This window comes from Aphelocoma coerulescens, chromosome 4, assembly GCF_041296385.1.
Source record: "Aphelocoma coerulescens isolate FSJ_1873_10779 chromosome 4, UR_Acoe_1.0, whole genome shotgun sequence".
Classification (NCBI taxonomy): Eukaryota; Metazoa; Chordata; class Aves; order Passeriformes; family Corvidae; genus Aphelocoma; species Aphelocoma coerulescens.
In genome coordinates this window covers 77,350,500-77,373,976 of record NC_091017.1, presented here as the reverse complement: position 1 = coordinate 77,373,976, position 23,477 = coordinate 77,350,500, and the positions used below count along the sequence as shown (strand labels likewise).

The window sequence follows — 23,477 nt, the reverse complement described above, 5'->3', positions numbered from 1 at the left end:
AGCTCCCAGCGGGACTACAACTCCCGGCGTACCCCGCGGCAGAACGCGCTTCCGCCAGGCGCCGCCTCGGAACTACAGCTCCCGGCGTGCCCCGCGGCAGAGGGTGGCTTCCGGCAGGCCCCGCCTCATGACTACAACTCCCGGAGTGCTCCGCGGCCCGGCCCCGCCCCGGAGGGGTGTGGCCGCCGCTCGGCAGCATGGCGGCAGCGGCGCGGAGGGCGCGGATCCGGTGGGTCCCGGTGCCACCGGCTGTACAGCGCTGGTGCCGAGCGCTGACCGGCACCGCTGAGCCGCCACCGCCCCCTCCCCCTCCTCCTCCTTCGCATCCTCCGCCGCCCTCCGCCGGGGGCCGGGCTCTGGCGGCGGCGGTGGGCGCCGGGGCGGCGGCGCTGGTGCTGCTGTGGGCCCGGGAGCGCCGCCGGCCCCCGCTGAGCGCCGCCGTGCCCGCCCCGCCGCCCGCCCCGCCGCCCACCTCGCCCCGCGCCGCCTTCAACTTCATCGCCGACGTGGTGGAGAAAACGGCGCCCGCGCTGGTCTACGTGGAGATCGTGGGCAGGTACCGGCACCGGGTGGTCCCCGGGAGGGATTTCCCTCCTCCCTGTGCAGTGTGGGCCCGGCCCCTCCGGGACCTCCGCCGGCCTCTCCTGAACCGTTGCGGAGGGCTCCCGCAAGTGCCGCGGGAGGGACCGACACGCGGCTGCCACACGTCGCAGCCGCCTCCATGTCCTCCGGGGCCGTCTGGCAAAGCTGCCTTCCAGGCGGCCCCGTTACTCTGCCTCGGGAGCAGCACTTGGCATTTCCCTTTGTGCCCTGTCATGTTCTCACCATCCGGCGCCTCCGGCCTCTCGGAGCACCTCTGTGCAGTAGCTCTGCCCTGCAGCTGGGTGACTGCCGCCTCCAGCTTGGTGTTACCCGTGTACAGTGTCACTCTCTCTGCCTCACGTGAGAGGCATCAGCTGGTGCTGTTCCTGACGCACACTGGCAGTAATTCACCACCAGCTGGGCTTTGGCCTTGCTGGACCATCCCATTTTCCATTCACCTCACCTGACTCTCAGTGGAGGTTGGGGTGATCGACCAGGGCCTGGAGTTGTGAGTCTGCTCCCGCTGGCAGGAGACATTCCTGTTGCCTCTCAGGTGTTTGTTACCTGCTCCAGGGCTGGGCTCCATGTGTTCTGGCCTTGTCCCCGCACAGGTCACAGCCCCTCCTGCTCCCACGTGCCTCTATTCCTGGTAGGATTGTACCTTTGTGGCTGCGCACGAGTTCTGGATTCCTGCTGCATTTGTGTCTATTCCCCTGTTTGTGCAGACTGTTGAGGCAGGGAAGGATTCTGCCATCCTGCCGCTGCCCGCGCACCCTCGCTGTTCGCTGCTGCCTCCCAGCCCTACCACTGTGCCTGTTCCTACTGCTCCTCCTGACCTGTGCCCTCCTTACAGGCACCCTTTCCTTGGCCGGGAGGTGCCCATCTCCAACGGTTCAGGCTTCCTGGTGTCCCCGGATGGGCTGATCGTCACCAACGCGCACGTGGTGGCGAACCGGCGGCGCGTGCGGGTGAAGCTGGCGAGCGGCGAGATGTACGACGCCGTGGTGCAGGACGTGGACCAGGTGGCGGACATCGCCACCATCAAGATCAAGCCCAAGGTGTGTGCCTGTCACAGCCGTGGGGACACCGAGACGTGGGGACATCCCCTCTGTCCCGCTTTGTCCCGCTGACCGTCTCGCTCTCCGCAGCACCCGCTGCCCACGCTGCCGCTGGGCCGCTCGGCTGAGGTGCGGCAGGGCGAGTTCGTGGTGGCCATGGGCAGCCCCTTTGCGCTGCAGAACACCATCACCTCAGGCATCGTCAGCTCGGCGCAGCGCGGCAGCCGCGAGCTGGGCCTGGCCGCCACCGATATGGAGTACATCCAGACCGACGCCGCCATCGACGTAAGGGACATGGGGCACTGGGAGGGAGGAGGGGCTTGCACAGAGCACGGGGTTCTGGCTGGTCACCCTGGGATTGGCCTCAGCATGGGGCTTTCTTTGTCTGCTCACACTCTCTCTCCTCTGCCGCAGTTTGGGAACTCTGGGGGCCCCCTCGTCAACCTGGTGAGTCCTGCTGCTTGTCCGCTTGCTGGCTGGGGCAGGGATGTGCTGTATGCCCCTTGCTCCTTGTCCCTCTGTGGGAGCACTTGTGGGTGCTGGGAGGCTTCCTGGAAGGAGGAGGGAGAGGAGGGATAAGCCTGGCATGAGACCCCTGTGCAGCGTCTGAGGCAGCTGGAGCTGATGGGGCTCTGGTGGAGACAAGGCCTGGCTGGTGCTGGCAGGGCAGAGCCAGGGACTGCATGGAGTCATCCCATAGACTCAGCTCCTGGGTCCTGCCCAGCCTCAGCAACGTCGGGCAGGACACAGGGACAGCAGCCTGGCACGGGGTGGGCGCACAGGTGGGAGCCCAGGCTGGTGCAGTAGTTCCCCTGCTCTGCACAGTGACCCAGGCTGGGTAGCCCGGTGCCCTTTCCCTGCAGGATGGCGAGGTGATTGGTGTGAACACCATGAAGGTGACGTCGGGCATCTCCTTTGCCATCCCCTCTGACCGGCTGCGGAAGTTCCTGCAGAAGGAGGAGCAGCGCAAGAGTGAGTGGGGGCCTCTCTGCTTGGGAGCTGGGGGAGGAGGATGAGAGAGGGAGGCTCTGGACCCTTCTTCCTGAGAAAGGCAAGGAAAGCAGGAAAAGTCTTAGGGGTCTCATCTGGTGCCACAGGAAAGCTGTGGTGCTGCTGCCCTGCCCTGTTTGGTTCTCCTGTGATGCTGGAGAGGGACATTCTCTGTCAAAAATCTGACAAACCGCAGGGAAGCCAAGTCATGGTGCAAAATGCAACACCTGGAAAGCTCCTGCTGCTACTGGGAATTGGACTGAGCTGTTGTAGGGACTTAGAATAGCTCTGGATGCTGCCTACTCTGAGGGCTGTGGGGGCTCAGCCCAGCACTGTTCTGAGCGTGTGTCTGTTTTCCAGCCATGACATTCCATGTCCTTTCCTTCCACAGGCTCTTGGTTTGGCAATGCAGAGACGAAGCGCCGATACATCGGGGTGATGATGCTGACCCTTACTCCCAGGTACCTGTCCTGAGGTCAGGGGCCAACAGGGTGGGCAGGGATGTGATGGGATCTTCCCAAATAACTGAGGGTGCTGCTGGCTCAGGGGTAAATTGGAAACTTGCAAGTTTCTGTACTTGTAGAAGACTCTATGAGCAGATAAAAAGTGCTCTCCCTGACAGGAGGGTGCAGCCAATTGGGGGTCAGGCTCTAGTCCCAGGGAGCAAGGGACAGGACAAGAAGAAATTGCTTCATGTTGTGCCAGGGGAGGTTCAGGTTGGATATTGGGAAAATTCCTTCTTGGAAAGGACTCTCCAGCCCTGGCACAGCTGCTCAGGGCAGTGGTGGAGTCCCCACCCCTGGGGGGATTTAACAGCCGTGTGGATGTGGCACTTGGGGACATGGGTCAGTGGTGGCCTGGGCAGTGCTGGGGGAGTGGTTGGAGTTGTCTTAAAAGTCTTTTCCAACGCAAACAATTCCATGATTCTGTGAAGTGCCCATGTCAGCAAGCAGGACCCGTGCTCTCACCTCCGGGAGCAGTTCTCAAGGACAACACCTGCTCTGGTTCTTTGGCTCTTGCAGTCACATTTAAGGGCCCTTCAGCTGCCTCGTGGGGCTGGTGTTGTGCCACAACACCTTTTGTGGCTGTGCTCTGCCCTGCTAAAGGTCTGGTAAGTTCCCCAGTGCCCAGCAGATGGTGCTGGTACTCGGCAGAACCCGAGGGATGTGGGAGCCTGGCCCAGCCTCCTCCTGCTTCCCTGGCCACGCTTGCTGGGACGGGGTCTGTCAGGAAGCAGCGTGAAATTCCTCAGACACGGCTCCTGGGAAGCGGGTCCAGTTTCCGCCCAGCCCTCGAGCCGGTCCAGGGAAACCACCTGACTGCCAGGCTTGTTTGTGCCCAGCAGGAAGGGCTCCCAACAAGGGATTGCTCGCCTTGGAATCGAGTGACTGCTCTGAACATGCTCAGCGGAAAGGCCGGAACCTTTCCCTGGCACAGGAAAGAGAAGCTCCGTGTTGGGCACAGGCTCAGGCACAGACCCCGTTGTTCTGTCTGTGGTGCCCAGAGCAGATAAGAGGCAGTGGGCACAGAGACATGTGAGGGTCCTCAAGAAATCCCTTTTATACTGTGAGAAGTGTGGTTAGAGCCTGGCAAACATTGCCTGGAGGGTCCTTGGAGATCATCAAAACCCCACTGGACACAGTCCAGAGCAGCCTGCCCTGACTGAGCCTGCTGGGGGTCAGGTGAGATGATCTTGAGAGGCCCCTTCCCACCTTTGCTGTGTGAAATTGGCAAGGGATGGCAGCTTGCACTGGGCTGTGGGACAGCACAGTAGAGTTCAGCCACGTGGGAAGCCCTGACTGGCTGAGCAGGGACCTGACAGGAGCAGAGCTGGGCAGAGACTGAGTGTCTGGGTCTGCAGGGAGCTGAGCTGATGCAGTGTTTGAGGGAAGAATGCTGTCACTCTGGAGACATCCAGCTGGAGTGCTGCATCCACTTCTGGATTTCGTTCAAGACGGGTGAGGAGCAGTTGGGGAGAGTCCAAAGAGGAGCTGTGAGAGATGCAGAGTTTAAATTTGGTTTAGAAAACCTAAAATCTGTGGGAAATTTGGAGAAACTGTGATTGTTTAGTCTCTAGACTTGAGAGGAGAGCTCTGCTGACACGTCTGGCAGGAAGAGGGGCACAGCTTGTGTTGTGTGTCCTGCCCACCCAGGGTAGAGAAGTGAAACTGCAGCAGGGGAGGGGCAGGTCTGACCCCTAGGAAGGGTGATGTGACGTGGGGATGTGCATCACCACAGCTCTGATCCACCTGGCAGCTGCTCTGGGGTTCCCAGCCCTCCCTGGTGCCCTTGGGATTCTTGTCCTCTCATTTTGACAGGAGGATGGGGATGTTTGGGGCTGGCAGCTGTGGCTCGTGCTCAGCAGGGTGCAGGGACACAGGAGAGGAAATTCTGTGCCTGGTCTCTGAGCCTGTGCAGCTCCAGGGCTTGGGGTGGGAGCCCTGCTCTGCCTCCAGCTCCATCCCTGATGCCAGTGTTCACTCTGCAGCATCCTGGCAGAGCTGAAGCTGCGTGACCCCAGCTTTCCTGACATCTCCTACGGCGTGCTGATCCACAAGGTGATCATCGGCTCCCCGGCACACCAGTAAGTGCTGCCCTGTGCCTCAGGGGTGTGTGAGGGAGGAGCTGTGGGATGTATTTTACTCCAGAGTAGCAGGGCTTGGGATCTGCAGCAGAAACCACCTGGGGACCTTTTCCCAGGCTGGGGGTCCCGCTGGCCGTGGCTGTAGACCCCCTGGTGGCACAGCTCCTGCTGCACTTGGAGGACGATGACGCCGAGTGTCTGCCTCACTCTCTCTGTGCTTCATCCGTGTTCTCCCCACAGGGCAGGGCTGAAGGCCGGGGACGTGGTGCTGGAGATCAACGGGACGGCGTCGCGGCGCGCCGAGGACGTGTACGAGGCGGTGCGGACGCAGCAGAACCTGGCCCTGCTGGTGCGGCGCGGCTACGACACCCTGCTGGTGAGCGTCATCCCCGAGGTCACCGAGTAGCAGAGACCACTCGGCGCTGGCCCGGAGCCGAGGGCAGGACTGAGATGTGTCCGTGCTGGCCAGGCAGGGACGGAGAGCTCATGCAGGGCTGGAAGGGGCCAGGAGAGGGGCCTGCGCTTGGGTGACCCGTGGTGCAGCCGTTCCCCTCTGTACTTGAATAAAGCACTTTTCTAGTGGCCCCCAACAGCAGTTGCCTGGTGGAGGCTGGGCTGTATGGGACTCTGCTCCTCCTGTCAGTCCCCACATGAGACCCTGTGGCTGGGGAGGAGCTGTGCCTCCAGGGACCTCCTCAGCGTTAGCGGTGTCCTGCCACCCGCTTGGTACCCACATGGGCTGGGATCTGACTCTGCTGTTTGTGTCAGGTGGGCAGCTGTTGAGCCGTGGATTGTCTGGCCTGTCTGTGGGTGAGTGCGGCCCCAGAGCGGGTCTGGAACCAGCATTACCTCCCTGGAGTGCAGCAGTGCTGTGTGCCATGTCCCTCTGGTCACATCCCTTCTGCTGTGAGCTCTGCGACTGCTCCAAGCCCTGTGTCCACATCCCCTCCCGTGCAGCAGCTTTCCAGGCCGTGGTGAAATTGGCGTCAGTGCTGGACTTGTGATGTCTGGGGCAGCATCTTCTGCCCCTGATGTCCCGGAGGGCTGCGGATGGGAGCCAGAGCCGGGGCTCTGCCTGTCCCGCCCCCAGCTCGCTGTCAGTGCTGGAGCTCCGCTCCCACACACACCCGGACCCTGGGGACAGCTGGGGCCGTCCCTGTGCTCTGCAGCTGGCGGCCGGCGGCCTTCGGGGAAGGAGCAGCTCCGGCTGTTCCTTGCCTTCCTGGAAGAGCCGCCGCTGGAGCGGGAGCAGGGGCTCTGAGGCGAGGGCAGCCGGGAGCAGCCGCGTCGGGCCCAGCGCGGCGGAGGAATGCGGCTGTCTGGCCAGGCCGTGCCCGTGACGGAGCTCCCGAGCCCCGGCCTGTGGCTTTTGGGAGATAAAGAAGCACAGTTCCTCGGGGGTGCTGTGGTGAGGGGCGGCTCTGCTCCTGCTCCCCCCGCGCTCGCCCTGCCCTGAGAACAGGCTTCCTTTCAGCAGCCCCGGCCTCGCCGGAGGAATTCGCTGCCCCGGCCAGCGCCGCCGGCTCGGGGGAAATCGCGGCGTGTCTGGCATAGCTGCTCCGGCTGCGCCGACCGCAGCGCGTTCCAGGGCTGAGCCAAGGCCTGCCCCCTCCTCCTCCCAGGCTGGGGGCAGCGCCCGGGGTCCCCGGAATGGGGAAGGGGCTGGTGGGGTCAGAGCACCCAGCTGAGGGGTGAGGGCTGAGCTGTGCCTCTCTCAGCCCTTGTGTCACATCCGAGTGTCCCTGCCCAGAGTCTCAGCCCCAGATCCTGCCGGGCTGTGCTCGCACAGGAGTCGAGGCAGCCCCTCTCTGCTGTGTGACCTCAGTTCTTGTGGGTCACAGCTGCGTGGACCCCAATCCCCAAGGGTCACAGACGCAGGATGGGATTTCTGCTCGATAACATTCGCCCTGGATCTGGTGCGGGGGTACCAGCTCTTCACCACATCCTGGCTCCAGAGTTACCCCCCATGACGCGGTGCCATGGGGCTGCTGCTGGTGGGTGGTGTGGGGCCAGGGCTGTGTGGATGAGGCGGTGCAGGGGCCAGGGGATGCTCCCACACTGTGCCAGAGCGTGGTGACCAGCCCCGCAGCATGAACTGTGCCACCTGCTCCTTCCAGGCTTCTCATCCCAAGCCAGAGACGTGCCAGCAGCCATTGGGAAATAGAACTTACAACTTTATAGAGGAAATAAAATTACAACTGAGAGATGGGGTAGGAGCCATCCCTGGGCAGCGCTTGTGGGCAGAGACACCTGCACCATCCCCAGGGGACCAGGGGCTCCCAGGGCCTGTGTGGGTGGTGGGTCCTGGGGCCAGCTGAGGGGATGAGCTGTGGGGTGAGGAACTAGGGCTGAAGGGGGAAGTGGGAGATGGGGTGCAGCTGGGATGGGAGGGATGGAGCGGTGGGGGGTGCAGGACCTCCCGGACCGTACCCGTGTGCCGCAGCCCAGGGGATGTGGGCACGGTCTTCTGGCCAGTGGTTGGGATGGCAGCCCCAGGCTGGGAGGTGCAGGTGTCGGTGCCTCCAGCACCAGCCCCCCCGAGGTGGGGAAGGGCAGCCGGTGGTGAGTCCTGGGCAGTCCCTGGCAGGACACGATGGCAGCAGCGCTGGACATGAGGCCTCCCCGCCGGTCCCCCAGTGGCTTCCTCTCACCCGTACAGGGTGAGGGAGGGAGATGCCTGTCTCCCCGGGGCCAGGGCCCTATGAAATCTGGTTGTTGAGCTGACCTGGGTACTGCTCAAACCGTTTGTTGGCCTCCTCGCTGAGCGCATCTCCTGCGGGCAGAGGGCAGGGGCTGTTGGCTCCCGTGCTGTGCATCCCCTGCCCTGCCAGCACCTCCCACCACAGCTGCCCCCAGGACCCCAGCACCCCACGCCAGCCCACCCTCACTCATCCCCACGGCTTCCTGCAGCTCTGTCACTTACCGATGTGGCAGCTGTGCACCCAGATGCGGTGCCCGTCGTACTTGCAGTTGCATTTCATGGCATTGTTGGTGAAGTCACTTTCTGCCACCTCGAAGTTGGGGTTGATCACGACCTGTGAGGCACTGACAGTGAGGCCTGCAGCCCTTCCCCAGCCCCACAGGATGTGTCTCCCCAGCTGTGCTGGAGGGCTCCAAGGAGCCAGTGGCTGGCTCTTTGGTGCAGTGGCCTTGTCCCTGGGCACCATGTGCCCATGGGCAGTGCAGAGCTGGAAAACCCATGTGGCAGCATGTCTGAGCAGCCCTGCATGTCTGCAGGCATGAGGACAGTCACTGTCCCATGCCAGCACACCCACCAGCCCCACCGAGCTCCAGTGGGAAAGAGGGATGCATGGCTGGGGTGTATGGAGAGCTGGGGTGCAGGGACAGAGGGTGGGGGGCGGCAGGAGGGGCTGGGGAGGGTCAGGTGCAGCACCTGCAGGATGTAGTTGCCTGGCTTGACGTCAGTGATGTCGATCCACTGGCAGTCGATGTCGTGCCGGTACAGGTCCCAGCAGCCCACAGTGATGCCCTGCTCCCCAAAGTTGGCACACTCGTACCTCTTGGCCACGTCTGCAGGCAGGAGGAGACGCAGCTCGTCCCAGCCTGGCCCCGTGATAGGGACACGGGCAGGGCTGGTACTGCAGGGCCCCACATCGCCCACCTTCCTCGCACTCAGTGTCCTCCAGGCAGAAGCTGGCCTTGTGTCCCTCAGCCACCTTGGTGCCGTTGGGGGTCAGGATGTCGTAGTGGGTGAAGATGTCCATGCTGTGGTAGTGCCTGTGGGAGGGAGCCAGCACCAGCTGCAGACTGCCTTGCCCTGCATCAGCCCCCTGCCACCTGCCCGGCCCCTCGCCACCAGGAATGTCCCTGCAGCCCCTGCTCTGAGGTTGTGGTGCTGTTAAGTTGGGCAGAGCCCTGGGAGGGGACAAAACAGTCCCCAGTCATATGGCCCAGGCAAGCAGAGGGCTTGCAGCCCCATCCGTGCCCTCCTGGAGACCCCAGCCCCAACACTGCTCATCCCTAAGACAAACCAGGCAAAGTCAGAGCCTTGGCAGCAGATTCTACCTCACCCAGTGTCACCCTCACCCAGTGTCACCTTCAGCAATGTCTTTGGGTGACTTCATCCAGTGTCACGCTCACTCAGTGTCATACTTGCACAGTGTAACCCTCTTTCAACGTCACCCCTGCCCAGCACCCTCCTCACCCAGTGTCACCCTCACCCAGCCCAATGCAGCACCACCACCCTCTCCCCACTCTGACCCCCAGCCCCATCTGTCCCCTGCCCACATGCCTGTCCCTGTTTGTGCCACACACGCACCGGTGGCACTCGTGCCAGACCCAGGAGTGGCGGCCGGCCTTGGGGCGGAAGTCGGCACGGCCGCGGTTGTGGATCTGGGAGGAGAAGCGGAGCAGGCGGCGGTGCCCGTAGGGCCAGTTGGCCAGGCGGGCCGAGCTGGCCAGGCAGTTCTCCTCGGCGGCGCAGTACAGCATGTGCAGCGGCCGGTCCTCGATGTACGCCGTCTCCTGCACCAGCGGCGCGTGCAGCAGCAGGTCGGATGCAGCTGGGGACAGGCAACAGCTCAGGGACAGGCCCTTTGCTTGGCAGGGATGGGGCGAGTGGAGGGGACAGGGCAGCGCCCAGCGGGGTGTACATGTGCCCTCTCATTGGCTGGGCATTGCCTGACCCTGTGGCCTCCATCTGCAAACCCCACTGACCACAGCCCCTGGCCCCACAGCACTGTTGTCTGCACACCCCACCACCCACAGACCCCACTGCCCAGAACCCACTGCCCACGGACACCACCAGTTGCAGAGCCTATGCCTGCAGACCCCACTGCCCACAGACCCCACTGCCCACAGACCCGCTCCCTGCAGAACCCCCACCCACAGACAGCCCCCCTGCAGCCCCTGTTGCCCGCAGCCCCCGTGGCCACTCACTCTCGGAGCAGATGACGCCCGCAGCAAAGCGGGTGCCCGTGTTCCTGCAGCTCAGGCTGGCGCCGTGGTGCTGGCAGTGGCTCAGGGACATCTCGTGGCCAGCGCACTTCACGCCACTCATGACCATCTCTGTCACGTTGCTGGCATCCCAGTACCACGTCTCCTGGGGAGGGGGCGAGGCAGGCTGGGTGGCAGGGCTGGTGGCTGGATAGCCCTGGTTCACTCATGCCCAGGCTGCAGCCAGCCCCCCACCACAGCTGCCCATGCCCTTGGCTGACCCAGGAGGTCCTGTCCTATGACATGGAGTGGCCACGTCCCTCTGTCCCCATCTGTCCCCGTGCAGCCCCATGGTCATTTGGGAAGCGCCGGCCGGTGCCTGTGCTCGCCAGAGCGTCACCGGGGCCCTCCCCGCTGGCACCTACCGTCACGGCGTGCAGGGAGTAGCCCAGGCCGAGCTGACGACAGGCCACCATGGCCTCCTTGGTGGTCCAGCCATCGCTGCAGACCGTGCCCCACTTACTGCCTCGCTTCACCTCCACGCGGCCCTCAAACTCCGTCCTCCCGCCGGCCAGGCGGATCTGCGGGGAAGCCCTGGGGCCGTGAGCGGGCACCCCACACTGTGCCACCTTCTGCCCCATCCCCAGCCCTATCCGTCCCTGTCCCCAGCCCCGTGAGCAGTGGTGGTGGCTGCTGCTGCCCTGGCCAAGCTGGTGCTGGCACCTACTTGTAAGCCGTGGTTAGCGAATCCCAGACCCAGCTGGCGACAGGCCACCATCGCCTCGAGCGTACCCCAGCCTTCGCCGCAGACCAGACCCCAGCGGGGCTGGTCCCCGTTGCCAGCCCCCACCGCCACCTCGACCCGCCCCTCGAAGCGGCTCCGGCCCCCGCTCAGCCGAATCTGCGGAGAAAGGCAGTGGCAGCATCATCACCATCACAGGTGATGCTCCCCCTGGACCACAGGACTGTCCCCAGCCCCCGTCCCGGCACAGCCAGGGCTGTGCTGCTGTGCCTGCACAGGGGGAAGGGGAAGCCAGGAACTGAGCAGAGCCAAGCACAACTTTAGTCAGCAGGGAACTTGCCAAAACTGGTGGATCTGGGGACAAGAATTTGCTTGTGAGTTTGGGAATTGCCTCACCAGCATAGGGAAAACAGTTCATTTTGAAATGGCATCATTTCAGAAATGACAGGTGTGAGAGAGTTAAAGATCATTAAAAAAGCTCAGAGTGGATGAAACACTGGGCCAGGGCAAACAGGAATAAGCTGCTCTGTTTGCTTGTTTCATCACAGGTAAAAAAATCTCTCTTGGTTGGCCCACAGTGATTTTTTTTCTGGTGTTTCTGATGGGGAGCGGGCACAGGCAGGAAAAGCAGCAGGGAGCAGCTGCCCCGCACCTCCCCTTACAGAGCATCACCCACAGAGCACCCAGAGCCCCCACAGCCTCCCCTCCACCCCCTCCTCACAGGCACTCCCACCCACAAAAGCCCTGAGCTCCCAGGGCAGCCCTTGCCCCAGAGCAGAGGGTAATATGTGGGGTGCAGAGGAGGAGAGATGAGGGTCCCCTGAATCCCATGGGCCTCCCCCAGCACCCCACTCTGAGGCCCCACTGCTGGGAGCCCCACGGAGCCGGCAGCCCCCCGTGGTGCGCACCAGGTTCTCGTAGCCCATGTAGGGGATGTTGCAGCGAACAGCTGCATCCTCCGTGTGTTTGCAGTCCTCCTGTGTGATGTTCCTGAAGGGGCAGTTCCAGAGGGACTTCTCGGTGCCCCGGCACTGCACCTCATTCAGGTGGATGGGACCCGTCCCTGCCGGGGGACAGCAGGACTCAGTGCCCTGTGACACAGGGATGCCCAGCACCACCCTGTCCCTAAGGCTGCCCTCTCTTCTCAGCAGGCCTGAGGGAGCCGGACACTCCAGCCTTCACAGCTGCTGCCTGGGGCAGTGTGGTCGAGTAGCCGTGGTCCCATCGGGATGCTCCACATGCATCCAGCAGCCCAGTGCCCACGGGACACCCCAGCCCAGCAGAGCCTGGACAAGTGCCTCATCCACAGCCTCAGGAGGGGATGCCTGGCTCCTCTGCCCTGGCAGCCTCACCTTGGCCCATGCGTGCCCCAGTGAGGGCCTCCTTGGCGCTGCCGAAGCCCAGCTCGCGGCACACGACGCTGGCCGACTGCAGGTTCCAGCGGTCGTCACAGATCGTGCCCCACTCGCTGCTCTTGAGCACCTCGACACGGCCCTCGCCGACCCTCGCGCCTCCCTTCAGCCGGATCCGGGCCTGCGGGAGCGGGGACAGGCGTGGGACAGTGTGCGATGTCACAACGCAGCGCTGGCCACGACTCCTGGGATGTGCAGGCACAGGACACCGTCCCCACCTCCTGCTCCAGAGCCAGTCACCCAGCAGCCCCCACACTCACACAGCCCAGGGGACAGAACCTGGCTGTGGGGCACTGTCCGGCTGTGGGCCACCACAGGACTTGTCCCCCACCCTGCGGGGCTCACCTGGCCCTGCTGCTGCTGGCGCTGCTTCTTCTTGTGGGCATTGCCAGTGGCAAAGAGGGGCCCGGGCACGCAGCTGACCACGGCGGGCATGCCGGCCCCGCAGGCGGCAGAGGAGTTGCCCTGGTAGAACTCGAAGGAGCACATGGACAGGTGCACCTCTGTCCCCATGCAGGACACCGAGTGCAGGCGGTAGTTGGGCTGCTGCCGCTCTGTGAACAGCCTGTGAGGGGAGAGGAGCCCTGAGCCACGGGCAGGGTGGCCAGTGGCAGTGGAGGTGTCACTGGCCACCCTGCCTGTGGCTGCACACGCTGGCCGTGCCCCTTGCCCTGTCCCTGGGGTGACACACGGTGCCTGCCAGGTGTCCACCCCTCGCCAACTGCCTGTCCCATACCCCCAGCAGCATGGGGACGCACGTGGGGACATGCACAGCTCTGGTGGGACTGCACGAGGCTCCTGTCTCTGGCTCGCCACTGGAGCCATTTACCTCTTCTTGGGCCCTACGTCCTCCCTGCGCTTTTGTTTAGGCTGAGATTTGGAGGCCAGCCTGGAAAACAGAAAACAACCATCATGGAGCCCAGATCCTCAGGCTGTCACCTCTGCCTGCAGCAGTGACACAGAGAGCACAGCCTGCCCTGGCTTCACTGGAGGCTGAACTGGGCACCTTGGCCCCCAGGAAGACTCATGTGCATCCCCTTCGTGTCACACAGGGGTGCAACAGCATCATCTGCCGCCAGCAGTGTGACACAGCCACACTCCTCAGCAATGATGCAGTTTCCTGCATGCATCCCACCAGGAAACTGCTGGATGCAGCCACATCCTGCTCTGCCTTGTCACACAGCAAAAGATCAAACACCGACGGCCACCATTTGATCGGTCAGGTGTGGGTGAGGTGTGTCCGTGTCCTCATCCAGACACCAGGTGCCACCACTGTGCCATGTCCCCAAGGAGCAGGACACCCAGCAAACAGCACCAAGCAAGCAGCACAGGCGACCCTGGGGCGCTCGCCCTGGGGCCATGGGGCACAGTGGGACTCGCTGCAGGCTGGCAAGAACCCACTGCAGCAAACGGAGCAGCCCTGGCACAGGCTGAGCCGTGAAGGGAAGCTGCCTGGGGCTCAGCACACACAAGGCGTAGGTGCAATCCCAACATCCTCAAATGCTTTGTTTCCCTCGGGGAGGAAGATGCTGAGCAGAGCCAGAACCCCAGAGCCTGCAAGGAGTGAAGAGCAGAGTGGCCCAAAGGAGGGCAGGGGACTGACAGCCCCAGGGACCAGGCAAAACCAAGCTTGGCCACTGTCCTGCAGGTCAGCACAGGTTGGTATCAGCCTGCACAGTGCAGCAAGCCCCAGGACATAGCACAGGGCTGGGATTCAGACAGCCAGAGGGCATCAGTGCCATCTGGTTAAACAATCCACGCTCAGGAAACCACATCTGGATCCAGCATCTGGATCTGGGTCCCCAGGAAAAGAAGATGTCATTTATGTGGTGCCAGCCCCAGAGAGAGCAGCAGGACAGCGGTGTGGGAGGAGAGGGGGGTGGGAGACTGCTCCAGCCAGGGCTGAGGTGGGAGCTGTGAGGATCCTGGCTCTTCCAGCAGGGAGGGAAGAGCACAAGAGAAAAGAGGTGTGACTGACAACACAACGTTCAGGCTCAGGGTAAGGAAAACCTTTTGCCTGTGAGGGCTGTTCCATACTGGAGCAGAGACCATGGGGCTGCAGAATTGCCATCCTTGGAAGGTTTCAAAAGCCAGCTGGATGAAGTCCTGGGTTAACCCACAGCTAGCTCTGCTCCACACAGGGAGTTGGACCAGGACTCCCCTTTCAGCCTGGATATTGTGCCCACATATGACTGTGGCTGTGCAGCCCCAAATTGATCAGCCCCTACAAAATAGAGTGCGGCTCTCAGGAGCCAGTTCCTGCTCTGGGCAGAGGGACAGGACTGCAGCCTCATGGAGACACAAAATATTTCCCCCAGTGCAGCAGGAGAAGGACCTGCTCACTGTGAAAGGGGCAGTCAGCACCAAACCAGCCAGGAAACAGCACATTGTAGCAAACAGGACCTGCAGGTGGGGGTTGAGGAAACCCAGGGGATGACCCCACCTGAATTCCCATCGCCAGCTGCAGGAGCTGGCAAGGATGACTGCTGGGAACACAGACCTGTGAGTGTCACAATGAAGAGCTCGCAGTGGGTGTAGGGCACATTCAGCACCAGGGAAGGTGGGGGGACTGGGGCAAGGCCCCGTGCTGGGGGCAGAGCATCTTGGCAGCGGGCTCAGGAAAGAGGTGCCATGGCACAGCCCAGAGAGGATGGGCTCTGGCTCACTGTATCCACCAACAAATCCAGCAGCAGGATTCAGGGATGGAGGGAAAAGGCAGCCAGACCATCCCCTGGGTCTGGCAGAAAGGCAGCAAGAGTGAGTGGGCAGAGGATGCAAGAGACCCCATGCAGATGTGGCACTCAGGGCAGGACCTGCCATGCTGTGCCCATCAGCACTGCTGAGCATGGGCTCTGGTGCCCATGCCAGCCCATCCTGCAGGGAATGGAGGGGTGCACAGCCTTTCCAGTGTCCCCACCGCTGCTTTCTGAAGAAAGCAGCCCATTTCCACAGCCCTCTCTCCCCATCCACCAGGAGAGACGGCTCTGCTCCGAGGCCTCCTGCTCCCCTCCCAGGGTGCCAGGACTCCTGCCTGGTGTGCAGGACAAGGCTGGAGCATGACTGGCCTGGGAGAGAGATCATCTCTTGTGGGGAATGGGGGACCCCAGCACGCACAGGCAGGTCCCCTGGGGTGGGGTTTGTCCTACTGGGCCAGCGCAGCCCAGGCCCTCAGTCTGCTCCGTCCGGATCCGCTTGTGCCAGGATCCATTCTGACGGCAGAGACTGGCGGGGCCGGACAGCCCAGCTCTGCCACAGCTCAGCAGATGGGGCGCCCTGGCCCCTTACCTGCTGCCTGGCCTTGGGCTGCGGCCCTTCATCCTGGCTGCTCGCTTCGGCCGCCTGCGGAGCAACACCGGAGCTGCCTGCTCAGGGCACACACAATGCCAGGCATGGCCTGTCCGAGCCCCTTGCTCAAGCCATGGTGTGGCTGGAGCATCCCCTGATGGCTGCAAACCTCCCTCGGGATGGGGAGCCAGAGGGAAATGACATTGCACCACTGCCAGGGAGCAAAATCACTCCCCTACAGCAAAGGAGTGGCCTTTGCTGTAGTGTGTGTGGTAGGGGGATAGGCCCCCCAACCATCCCACAGCCTCTCAGCTTGGTTAGTGAGTGTCCAGATAGCCAGCTGGGGCTCGGACTGGCGAGCAGTAGGGTGGGAGGGATTTTAGGAGCCACACCACCCAACAGCACAGCCTCTGCTGTCCCCCCAGCACTACCTCATGCCCCTGGCACCACCCCCAGCCCCGTGCCCCTGGCTCTGCTCTGACACCCCACCCCTGTGGGCTCCTTGCCGGCCTCACTCACTTGTAGAAGTTCCTGTTGACCTTCTTCTCCGCCGGGAAGCCCATCATGCCGCAGATGACACGGCTGTTGTGGCTGTCCCAGCCCTGGTCGCAGATCTGTGCCCAGCCGTCCTTGTAGCGCACCTCCACAATGCCCTCTGTCACCGGCAGCTGCCGCCGTCCCCCGGACACCACCGGCCGCAGCCGGACCTCCTCCACATGGCTCTGCTCGGTCTGCGGGGATCAGGTCAGCCCCAGCTCACATCACATCCCATCACCCCTTCTCCTGCCGGCCCACCCCCAAGGAATCTCCAAGGATGCAGGACAGGGGTCCCTAGTCACAGGCAGGGCACAGGAACAGCCGGTCCTGCATCCTTGCTGGCCACATTTGATGGCCCTGGGCAGCCAAGGACCAAATCCCATCCAGTGTACCCAGTGCCCCTTGTCCCCTTTAGTCCCCAGGTGCACCTCTGGGGAGCACAGCCAGGAAAGCCACTACTGCTTTCCTGCACTCCCAGGGAGAATTCCCACACTGCCCCACACCCAGGGTGCTCTGTGGGATCCTGGACATCCCCAGCTGCCCACGCTGGCCAGCAGCTTCCTCACCTCGATGACGTTGGAGTCCTTGAAGCCTGGAATGCGTTCATCCTTGCAGACGACACCCGCGTCTTCCTCATGGCTGCAGTCGCTGTTCCCCCAGCCCCGGTGTTTGCAGTCCCCGATGCTCCTCTCGCTTCCGGCACAGTTCACATTGTCCAGCCAGATCCGCCCTGCCAGACACAGCCGGGGGTGAGGGGGAGCCAAGCATCCCTTGGGAACAGGGAGCCCACGGAGCACGGCCAGGGACCACACAGGTTGCAGCAGGAGCTGTAGCACAAAGCTGAGGCCAGTGAAATGCCAAGAGTAAAGCCCTGGGTGGTCTCCACCTCCCCAAGGGGCTGCTCTGACAGACAGAAAGCTCCCACATGTGCCCACATGTGCGCACACTCACTGCCAGACACTCTGCAAACACAGAGCGTGCCCCTTGCAGACCTGTCAGGGCACCCACCCCAGTCCCGGCAGCGCGGGGGGCTGCGCCAGGGGGATGCTGTGCCCACCACCCCTCTCTTACCAACTCCTTTGCCGTACTTGGCGCTGTGGGCCCAGCCGGTGGCAGCCACGAAGCCGAGGTGCCGGCACAGCACGTGCGCGTTGCCCAGCGTGAAGTCGTCGTCGCAGATGGTGCCCCACTCGTCGTTGTAGAAGACCTCGACGCGGCCCTCGTTGTGCTTGCGGGGGTAACCGGCCAGGCGGAACCTCAGCTGGGGCCCGGCGGCGTGCGTGGGGCCCGGGGGAGTGGGCTGGGCACTGCCCACCCACAGCCACGCGCTGCCCAGCAGCACCAGCAGCTCCGGCCATGCCCATGTGCCGCAGCCTCCCATGGCAGCGTGGCTCTGCAGGGGCAGACAGGGTCAGGGCATGCAGGACTGGAACACCGGCCCCCCCATCCAGCCTCCCTGCCCAGCCCTGTGCTGGTTAAACCCCCTGCCCAGCACCAGCACAGCCACGTGCCTTGTCCTGGCCGGAGCCAGCCCAATTCCCCCCACACGCAGCCCCTGCACCAGCCCTGCCCCCTCGGGTCTGTCAGGGACCTGCCCAGTGCCCCTGTTCCCCACTGCCCCTCTACCAACAGCCCCTACTGAGCCCCCACCGCGCTGCCCGGTCGCATCTGAAGGGCAGTGAGGGCAGACGGGCACAGGGGTGTGCGTCACCCCCAGAGAGGTGAAGGGAAGGAGGGGGATCTGCTGCCAGAGCCGAGGGAGCTGGAACAGGCTCAGGGCACAGGGAAAGCCCTGCTGGACTGGCCAGGAGCTCGATCCAGCAGGAGCAGGGAATGGCTGCTGGCTGAGGGGATTCCAGCCCACGCTCCTGCCCTCTGTGAGGAGCGAGGCAGCCAGAGCATTCACATTCCTCTGTGCTGCGTTCCTCCATTCCTCCGACAATATTTGTGGCTCCCTGAATACCTGAGGGAGATGTGGTATTCCTGCACCAGTCCCATGGCAAACAATAGTGAAAACCCTTCTCTGTGAGCCACCCTCCCTTCTCAGTGCGCTATTCCCATGGATCCTGGAGCTCAGGAGCAGCATTTCTGCTTGGTGTTGACAAGTTCTGACCGATGCTCACGCATGACCACCAGCACGGCCACCTGCCCACCTCCCTGTCCACTGCAGCTTCACGCCACTGTCCCTGCTGGTCTCTTCCATGGTGGGAAAACAGTCCCCAAAACCCCTCCAGGATAGCCCCACAGCAAGACATCTCTGTGCTCCACATCCACCCTGAGCACAGATCCTGCCCGCTGCACTCACACAGACCTTGCTTGCGATCAGGAAACATTAAAAAGAACAAGGTCTGGCTTTCCTGGGGTGATTTAAAATTCCCATGTTTAGCTGCAGTGTCACAGAGGAAGGGAAACAAATTCAAACCCCATGCAGAGCTGGGGGTGGCACAGCTACTCCACCTCCCCACCAGCCTCCAGGGCAGGGTTTTCACAGAGGAATCAGCCCCATCCCTGCTTGGTTCACTTTTCCAGATGGTGAGGACCTGGTCCACACTCCAGCCTCTGGGAATGTCTCCTGGGCCAAGACAAGGATGAACCAGGATGGTGCCCAATGCCAGCCCTTTTCCCACACCCATCACATCAACAGAAGCCCCACAGGGCCCAGCCCTGCTGCCTGCTGGCCCCTTTGGGCACATGTCGCATCGGAGGTGCCACCAGGAGCAATGAGAGCCTCGGGATGAGCCTGGTGCCTGCAGAGATGCTCAGCAAGGGAGTGAGGAGTAACAAAGACCAGCACTGCTGGTCCAGTTCTACACCAGACACAGTGGTGGGAATGACTGGACATGGCCCTCAGTGCTCTGGTCTGGTTGACAAGGTGAGGATTGGACACAGGCTGGCTTTGATGACCCTGGAGGTCTTTTCCAACCCTATAATTCTATGAAGCACATAGAATCCCTCGGGGCAATCATGTCAGTGTGGGTCTGGCTCTCTCCTCTGTCACAACTGGGGCACAGGGGACACCACAGAGCTGGTGGGGACATAGCTCAGGCAGCCTGGAGCCCTGGGGTTGGTGGGAGCCAGCTCTGGGCTCCCGGTGCCTCAGCTGCCTGCTCTGGCACTGTGAGAACAGCAGAGCCCAGCAGGATGCATGTTTGTGGGCAGGCAGCAGAGAAACGCTCTGCTGAACCTTTTACCCAGCCAGCAGGAAGGGAAGGCGGGTGCATGGGCCACCCCAGCCCTGCCAGTGGCTTGGAAAAGGGGACCAAGTCTCTGGGCTTGGGATGGGAATGCTCCATCCTCACCTCCACACCGCCTGGGAAGCAGCGAAAGGATGAGTTTGCCATCTCACAGCAGTAACAAAACTTCTTATTCGACACCGCCCTGCCCAGAGGAAGGGCTGTAAACCCTCAGAGCTGTCCTGACACACAAATGTGGGCCCTCTCAGTGCTAACTGTAACACACCTTGGAGTGTGTTTCCTTAGGGAAAGCTGGAGTGCACAAGGACTGGAGCTTCCCCAGCACTCCTGAGCGAGCAGGATGCTCTGCTGTGGAACTGGGCAGTTTTGCAACGGGGTCAGTACAACCTTGAAGGACACGGGCACAATTAATGCCAATCTCCACGGTCCGGCAGAAATAGCCCGCGTCAGGAAGCGGGAATGGCCTTTTATGAGATCACAGGTCCTGTTAATTGGAGTAACTGTGTTGATATAACAGGCTGAGACTGGAAGGCATTCGATTCATCTTGCACCACCTTTTAATGAATAATTAGCACTCAACAAAATCAGTGCACTTTCTGCTAAGTGGATTAAAACCGGTCACCTGCTGGAACTAAAATGTGGTTACATGGGGAAGTCACCACTCCGTGGGCTTTCTGGTGAGGATCACATGCTTTTCAAAGCAAAACTGTGCCAGGAGGAGGAGAAAAGTACCCTCCTAGTACAGACTGAAGAGACAGAAATGGGGGGAAACAGAGATGGGAATAGGGACAGCCTGGTAAAGCAGCATCGTGCAGCCTATATCCTTGACTACAAGGAAAATTTAAACCTGTGCATTGAGGAACAAAACACATAGGACCAGAGACCAGAACATGGCAGCTGAGAAAGTTCTTGGGCTTTGTGCAGCAAATCATCGATTCCCCTGCAAGCCTCAGCAGCGTGACCTCCAGGCTCTGTAATCCCTACTCCCGGGTCCTGGTTCAGCTCCGCTCCAGCATCCCTCATCCCCACTGCGCTTCCTCTGCCCTGGCACCTCAGCTCTGCCACTCACCTCAGAGTTTCCCAGTGACATTCCCTGCTGAGCTCTGTGGGGCCAAAGCCCTTTCCATGGCCAGCCCAGGCCAGCTGCCATGTGAGCTCCCTGCAGCACAGCACGGCTCCTTCCCCGTTCCTGTACCACCTCCCTCTCCGAACACGCTCCGTGTCCGTGTCCCAGGCAGTCAGGCTAACAGGGCTCTCATTGTCCACATCACTTTTTCCGTTCTCTGAGGCACAAGCCGTGCGTTTGCTCCTCTCCTGCTGCCCGACTGCTCGCTCCACTGGCAGGCTTTGCTTTGCTCTGCTCCAGCCCTGCCTGCTGCTCTGGATGGGGAGCCCACCCCAGCATCCCGACCATCCTGCTGTCAGCTCCAGCAAGGGACAGTCTCCTCTTGGACCAGGGCTTGTGCCACTCTGGATGTGCTGCCCTGGCACAAGGGCACAGAGGTTCAGCAGAACTCCACTGCAAGGGTAAAGGGCTCTGGAGGACGGGCTGGCTGGGAGTGAGCGCTGGGCGTGGGAGTCGGCAAGCAGCCCAGGTTCTTGCCACTGCCCAGGAAACCTCAGGAATGTCCCAGCCGGGTGTGCACGGGGCCCTGAGCCACATCCCAGCCCTCAGTGCAGCTGGCGCTGGTGGTGGGGTGTCCGAGAGTCCTGCAGAGGACTTGGGGCTCTCTCCAGTCCTCAGCCTCAGTCCTGCGCTTCTGGGGTTGGCATGGGTGAAAAGACCCTTCAGGACAGGGGACAGCCCCACATGGCACTGCTCAAACTGCTCTCATGCCAGCCCACTGGCTCTGCTTGTCCCAGTGGGTGATGGGGGATGCTGAGTCCCCCTGGACAGAGTCACCCTGACAGGGCCTGCAGCCCTGATGGCCAGGCACCGTCCCCACCATTGTTCTGCTCTCCCAAGTGTCTTGCACGGGGCCTGCCCCTCCCAGAGCTCCTCGGCTGTGCTGATGGGGGTGTCTGGGGCTCAGGACTGTTCAAATCAGGTGTGTCCTTCAGCACTCACTGGGCACACAGCGGGACCTCAGTCTGCCCCACCAAAATCCCGGTGAACATCCAACAGACCTCGGGAAGGGGCAGCTCCTGGTGAAGCAGGTCCTCGGGTGAGTCCGTGTATTTGATCAGCACGGGGCATCCCAGCAGCACAGGGATGACATCCCAAACCACGGCAGCAGGAAAGGGCCAGGCCACCGAGGCCTCACAGCATGCTCACTCAGCAGCAGCCTTGGACACACCCACGGGGACATGGAGCATCCCAGGCACTGACAACTGGGAGGATTTGGAGAAGAGCAGCACAAGAGACCGAGGACCTGGGAAACCCGCCAGCATAAGGGAGAGGAAGCTCGCTCTGTTTATCCTTCCTTGGGAAGGTTACGGGGTGACACAGTCACTCTGTGTTGATGTCCCATGCCAGGACATCCCTGAGAGCATGGGGTCACATCCCCAGCAGTTGGGGCAGGAGAAGGTCTGGTGAGTCCCATGGCTTCAGGGCTCCATCCCTCCCCTTCTCCCCAGGGCCCCATCACACGTGGCTCAGCGCTGGCCCTTTCGCAATCCGGCTGCCTGGATGGGCCTGCTCCGCTTTTCCCGCTTCCCGGCAGCCCTGGAGTGCCAGTAGTGCATGTGCACGAAGCAGGGGAGCCCTGATACCCCCACCCCACTCAAGAGGGGACCTGCCATGGGTCAGAGCTCCGGGGTAAGCACCACCAAGGTCTGGAAGGGCACAGGGTTCCTCAAACTGGTCCCAGAAGCACCAGGAAGCAGCCCAAGGTCACATGGGAATCTGGATTCCCTGGCAGGCTTACTGTCACTCCCAAAACCACAACCTCCTGTGGCTGGGATCTCGCTGCCCCTCGCTGTCCGAAGGCAGAGTGCCTACCCCTGCCACCCTCTGTGTGACCCCATTCCATGCAGGGACAGGGACCCTGCTGCGGAAAGGACGCTCCGGATCTCGGGGTGTCAGCGGGGCAGAGCTTTGTGTGGGGCTGGGGCTGCACTTCCCTTCCCCTGACAACTCCGGCTCCAGCCCCTTTGGGCTACCTGATATCCCCATATCCTGCTGTCACCCCCTAAGCCAGGGCAGGTCACAGCACAGCTCCTACCCCCACCCAGCCTCCCCAGGACACGGCAGGGCCCTCGGGTCTGCTCACTCTGCTCTGAGCTGCCCCGGGCTCGGGAGAGGCAGCCCTGGGAGGAACCAGCTGCCGGCAGGAGGGAAAGACCTCGGAGGAATGCGCAAACATCAGCCATCACCACGGGCTGAGGGGCGGGCAGCGGGGCTGGGGGCTGGGGGGCTGCTGGTAGGGCTGGGGTCCCAGGCACCCCGGAGCAGGGAACCAGCCTTCCTGGACCTGCTGGAGACGGGACAGGCTCAGCTGCGGGCTCCTCTGAGAGCAGCTGGGAAGGCGAACAGCCAGCAGCGAAGAATCATCCCTTCCATCACCGCCAGCCCTCCCGCCCCACATCCCTCCATCCATCCTCTCTTCCATGAGCTACAACAAGTCCGGTCTTCATGGAAATCCTGACTCTCCACCGGACTTTGTAACCCGCAGCTCGGCCCGCAGCCCACACGCTTTGGGGTGCGGTACAACCCCGAGGCGGCACCCACAACCCCGCCGGGTCCGCCGGGCTCCCCATCCCGCGGGACACCCGCGCTGCCCGCCCCGGTCACGCTGCCCGCGGGGCACGGACACGGCCCACGGCACCTCCCGCACCACGGTACACGCAGCGCCCACGGGCACGGCACGGACACGCTCCGACCACCGGGGCTTTGGGGCGGCACCGCCGCACCCACCCCCGCACCCGCGACACCCCCGAGGCGCCCCGGCCCCGCAAGGCGCAGCCCCCGCCGCTCCCGGGACAGCCGCTCCCGGGCCCCGCACGGTATCTCTGGGGTGCCGGCTGGCCGTGCCGGGCCGTGTCGAACCGTGCCGAGCCGTACTGAGCAGAAACGTGTGCCAAACCGAGCCGAACCCAGCCGTACCAAGCTGTGCAGTGCCGTACCGAACTGAGCCGTGCAGTGCCGAACCGAGCCGTGCCGAGCCGTGCAGTGCCGTATCGTATCCTGCAGTGCCGAGCCGAGCGATTTCGGTCCGTGCCGCCGCGCTCCGCCCCGGCCCGCCCCGCGCCGTGCCC

At 62.7% G+C, this 23,477-nt stretch overlaps 2 protein-coding genes across 5 annotated transcripts; one reads left to right on the top strand and one right to left on the bottom strand.

Moving 5' to 3' along the window:
• The first annotated feature begins 148 nt into the window (after positions 1–148).
• On the top strand, positions 149–5,804 carry HTRA2 (HtrA serine peptidase 2). 2 transcript variants are annotated; one of them, XM_069014797.1, is made up of 8 exons: positions 152–556; positions 1,436–1,640; positions 1,731–1,925; positions 2,055–2,087; positions 2,504–2,612; positions 3,022–3,091; positions 5,119–5,214; positions 5,455–5,804. In XM_069014797.1, the coding sequence occupies exons 1-8, from the start codon at positions 198–200 to the stop codon at positions 5,618–5,620; spliced, it is 1,233 nt and encodes a 410-aa protein (XP_068870898.1). In that variant the 5' UTR covers positions 152–197; the 3' UTR covers positions 5,621–5,804. The 2 variants fall into 2 exon arrangements, with proteins under 2 accessions (XP_068870900.1, XP_068870898.1); XM_069014799.1 differs by lacking the exon at positions 2,055–2,087 and having other exon boundaries at positions 149–556.
• Positions 5,522–23,427, bottom strand: LOXL3 (lysyl oxidase like 3). 3 transcript variants are annotated; one of them, XM_069014792.1, is made up of 14 exons: positions 23,346–23,427; positions 17,158–17,479; positions 16,653–16,816; positions 16,069–16,280; positions 12,610–12,829; positions 12,205–12,385; positions 11,761–11,915; positions 10,838–11,011; positions 10,114–10,276; positions 9,494–9,737; positions 8,837–8,952; positions 8,609–8,745; positions 8,138–8,249; positions 5,522–7,987 (listed from the first exon to the last, which is right to left on the bottom strand). In XM_069014792.1, exons 2-14 carry the CDS (start codon positions 17,465–17,467, stop codon positions 7,914–7,916), a joined length of 2,262 nt encoding a protein of 753 aa, XP_068870893.1. In that variant the 5' UTR covers positions 17,468–17,479; positions 23,346–23,427; the 3' UTR covers positions 5,522–7,913. The 3 variants fall into 3 exon arrangements, with proteins under 3 accessions (XP_068870893.1, XP_068870895.1, XP_068870894.1); XM_069014794.1 differs by lacking the exon at positions 10,838–11,011 and adding an exon at positions 10,536–10,691; XM_069014793.1 differs by having other exon boundaries at positions 23,326–23,383.
• Positions 23,428–23,477: the final 50 nt, after the last annotated feature.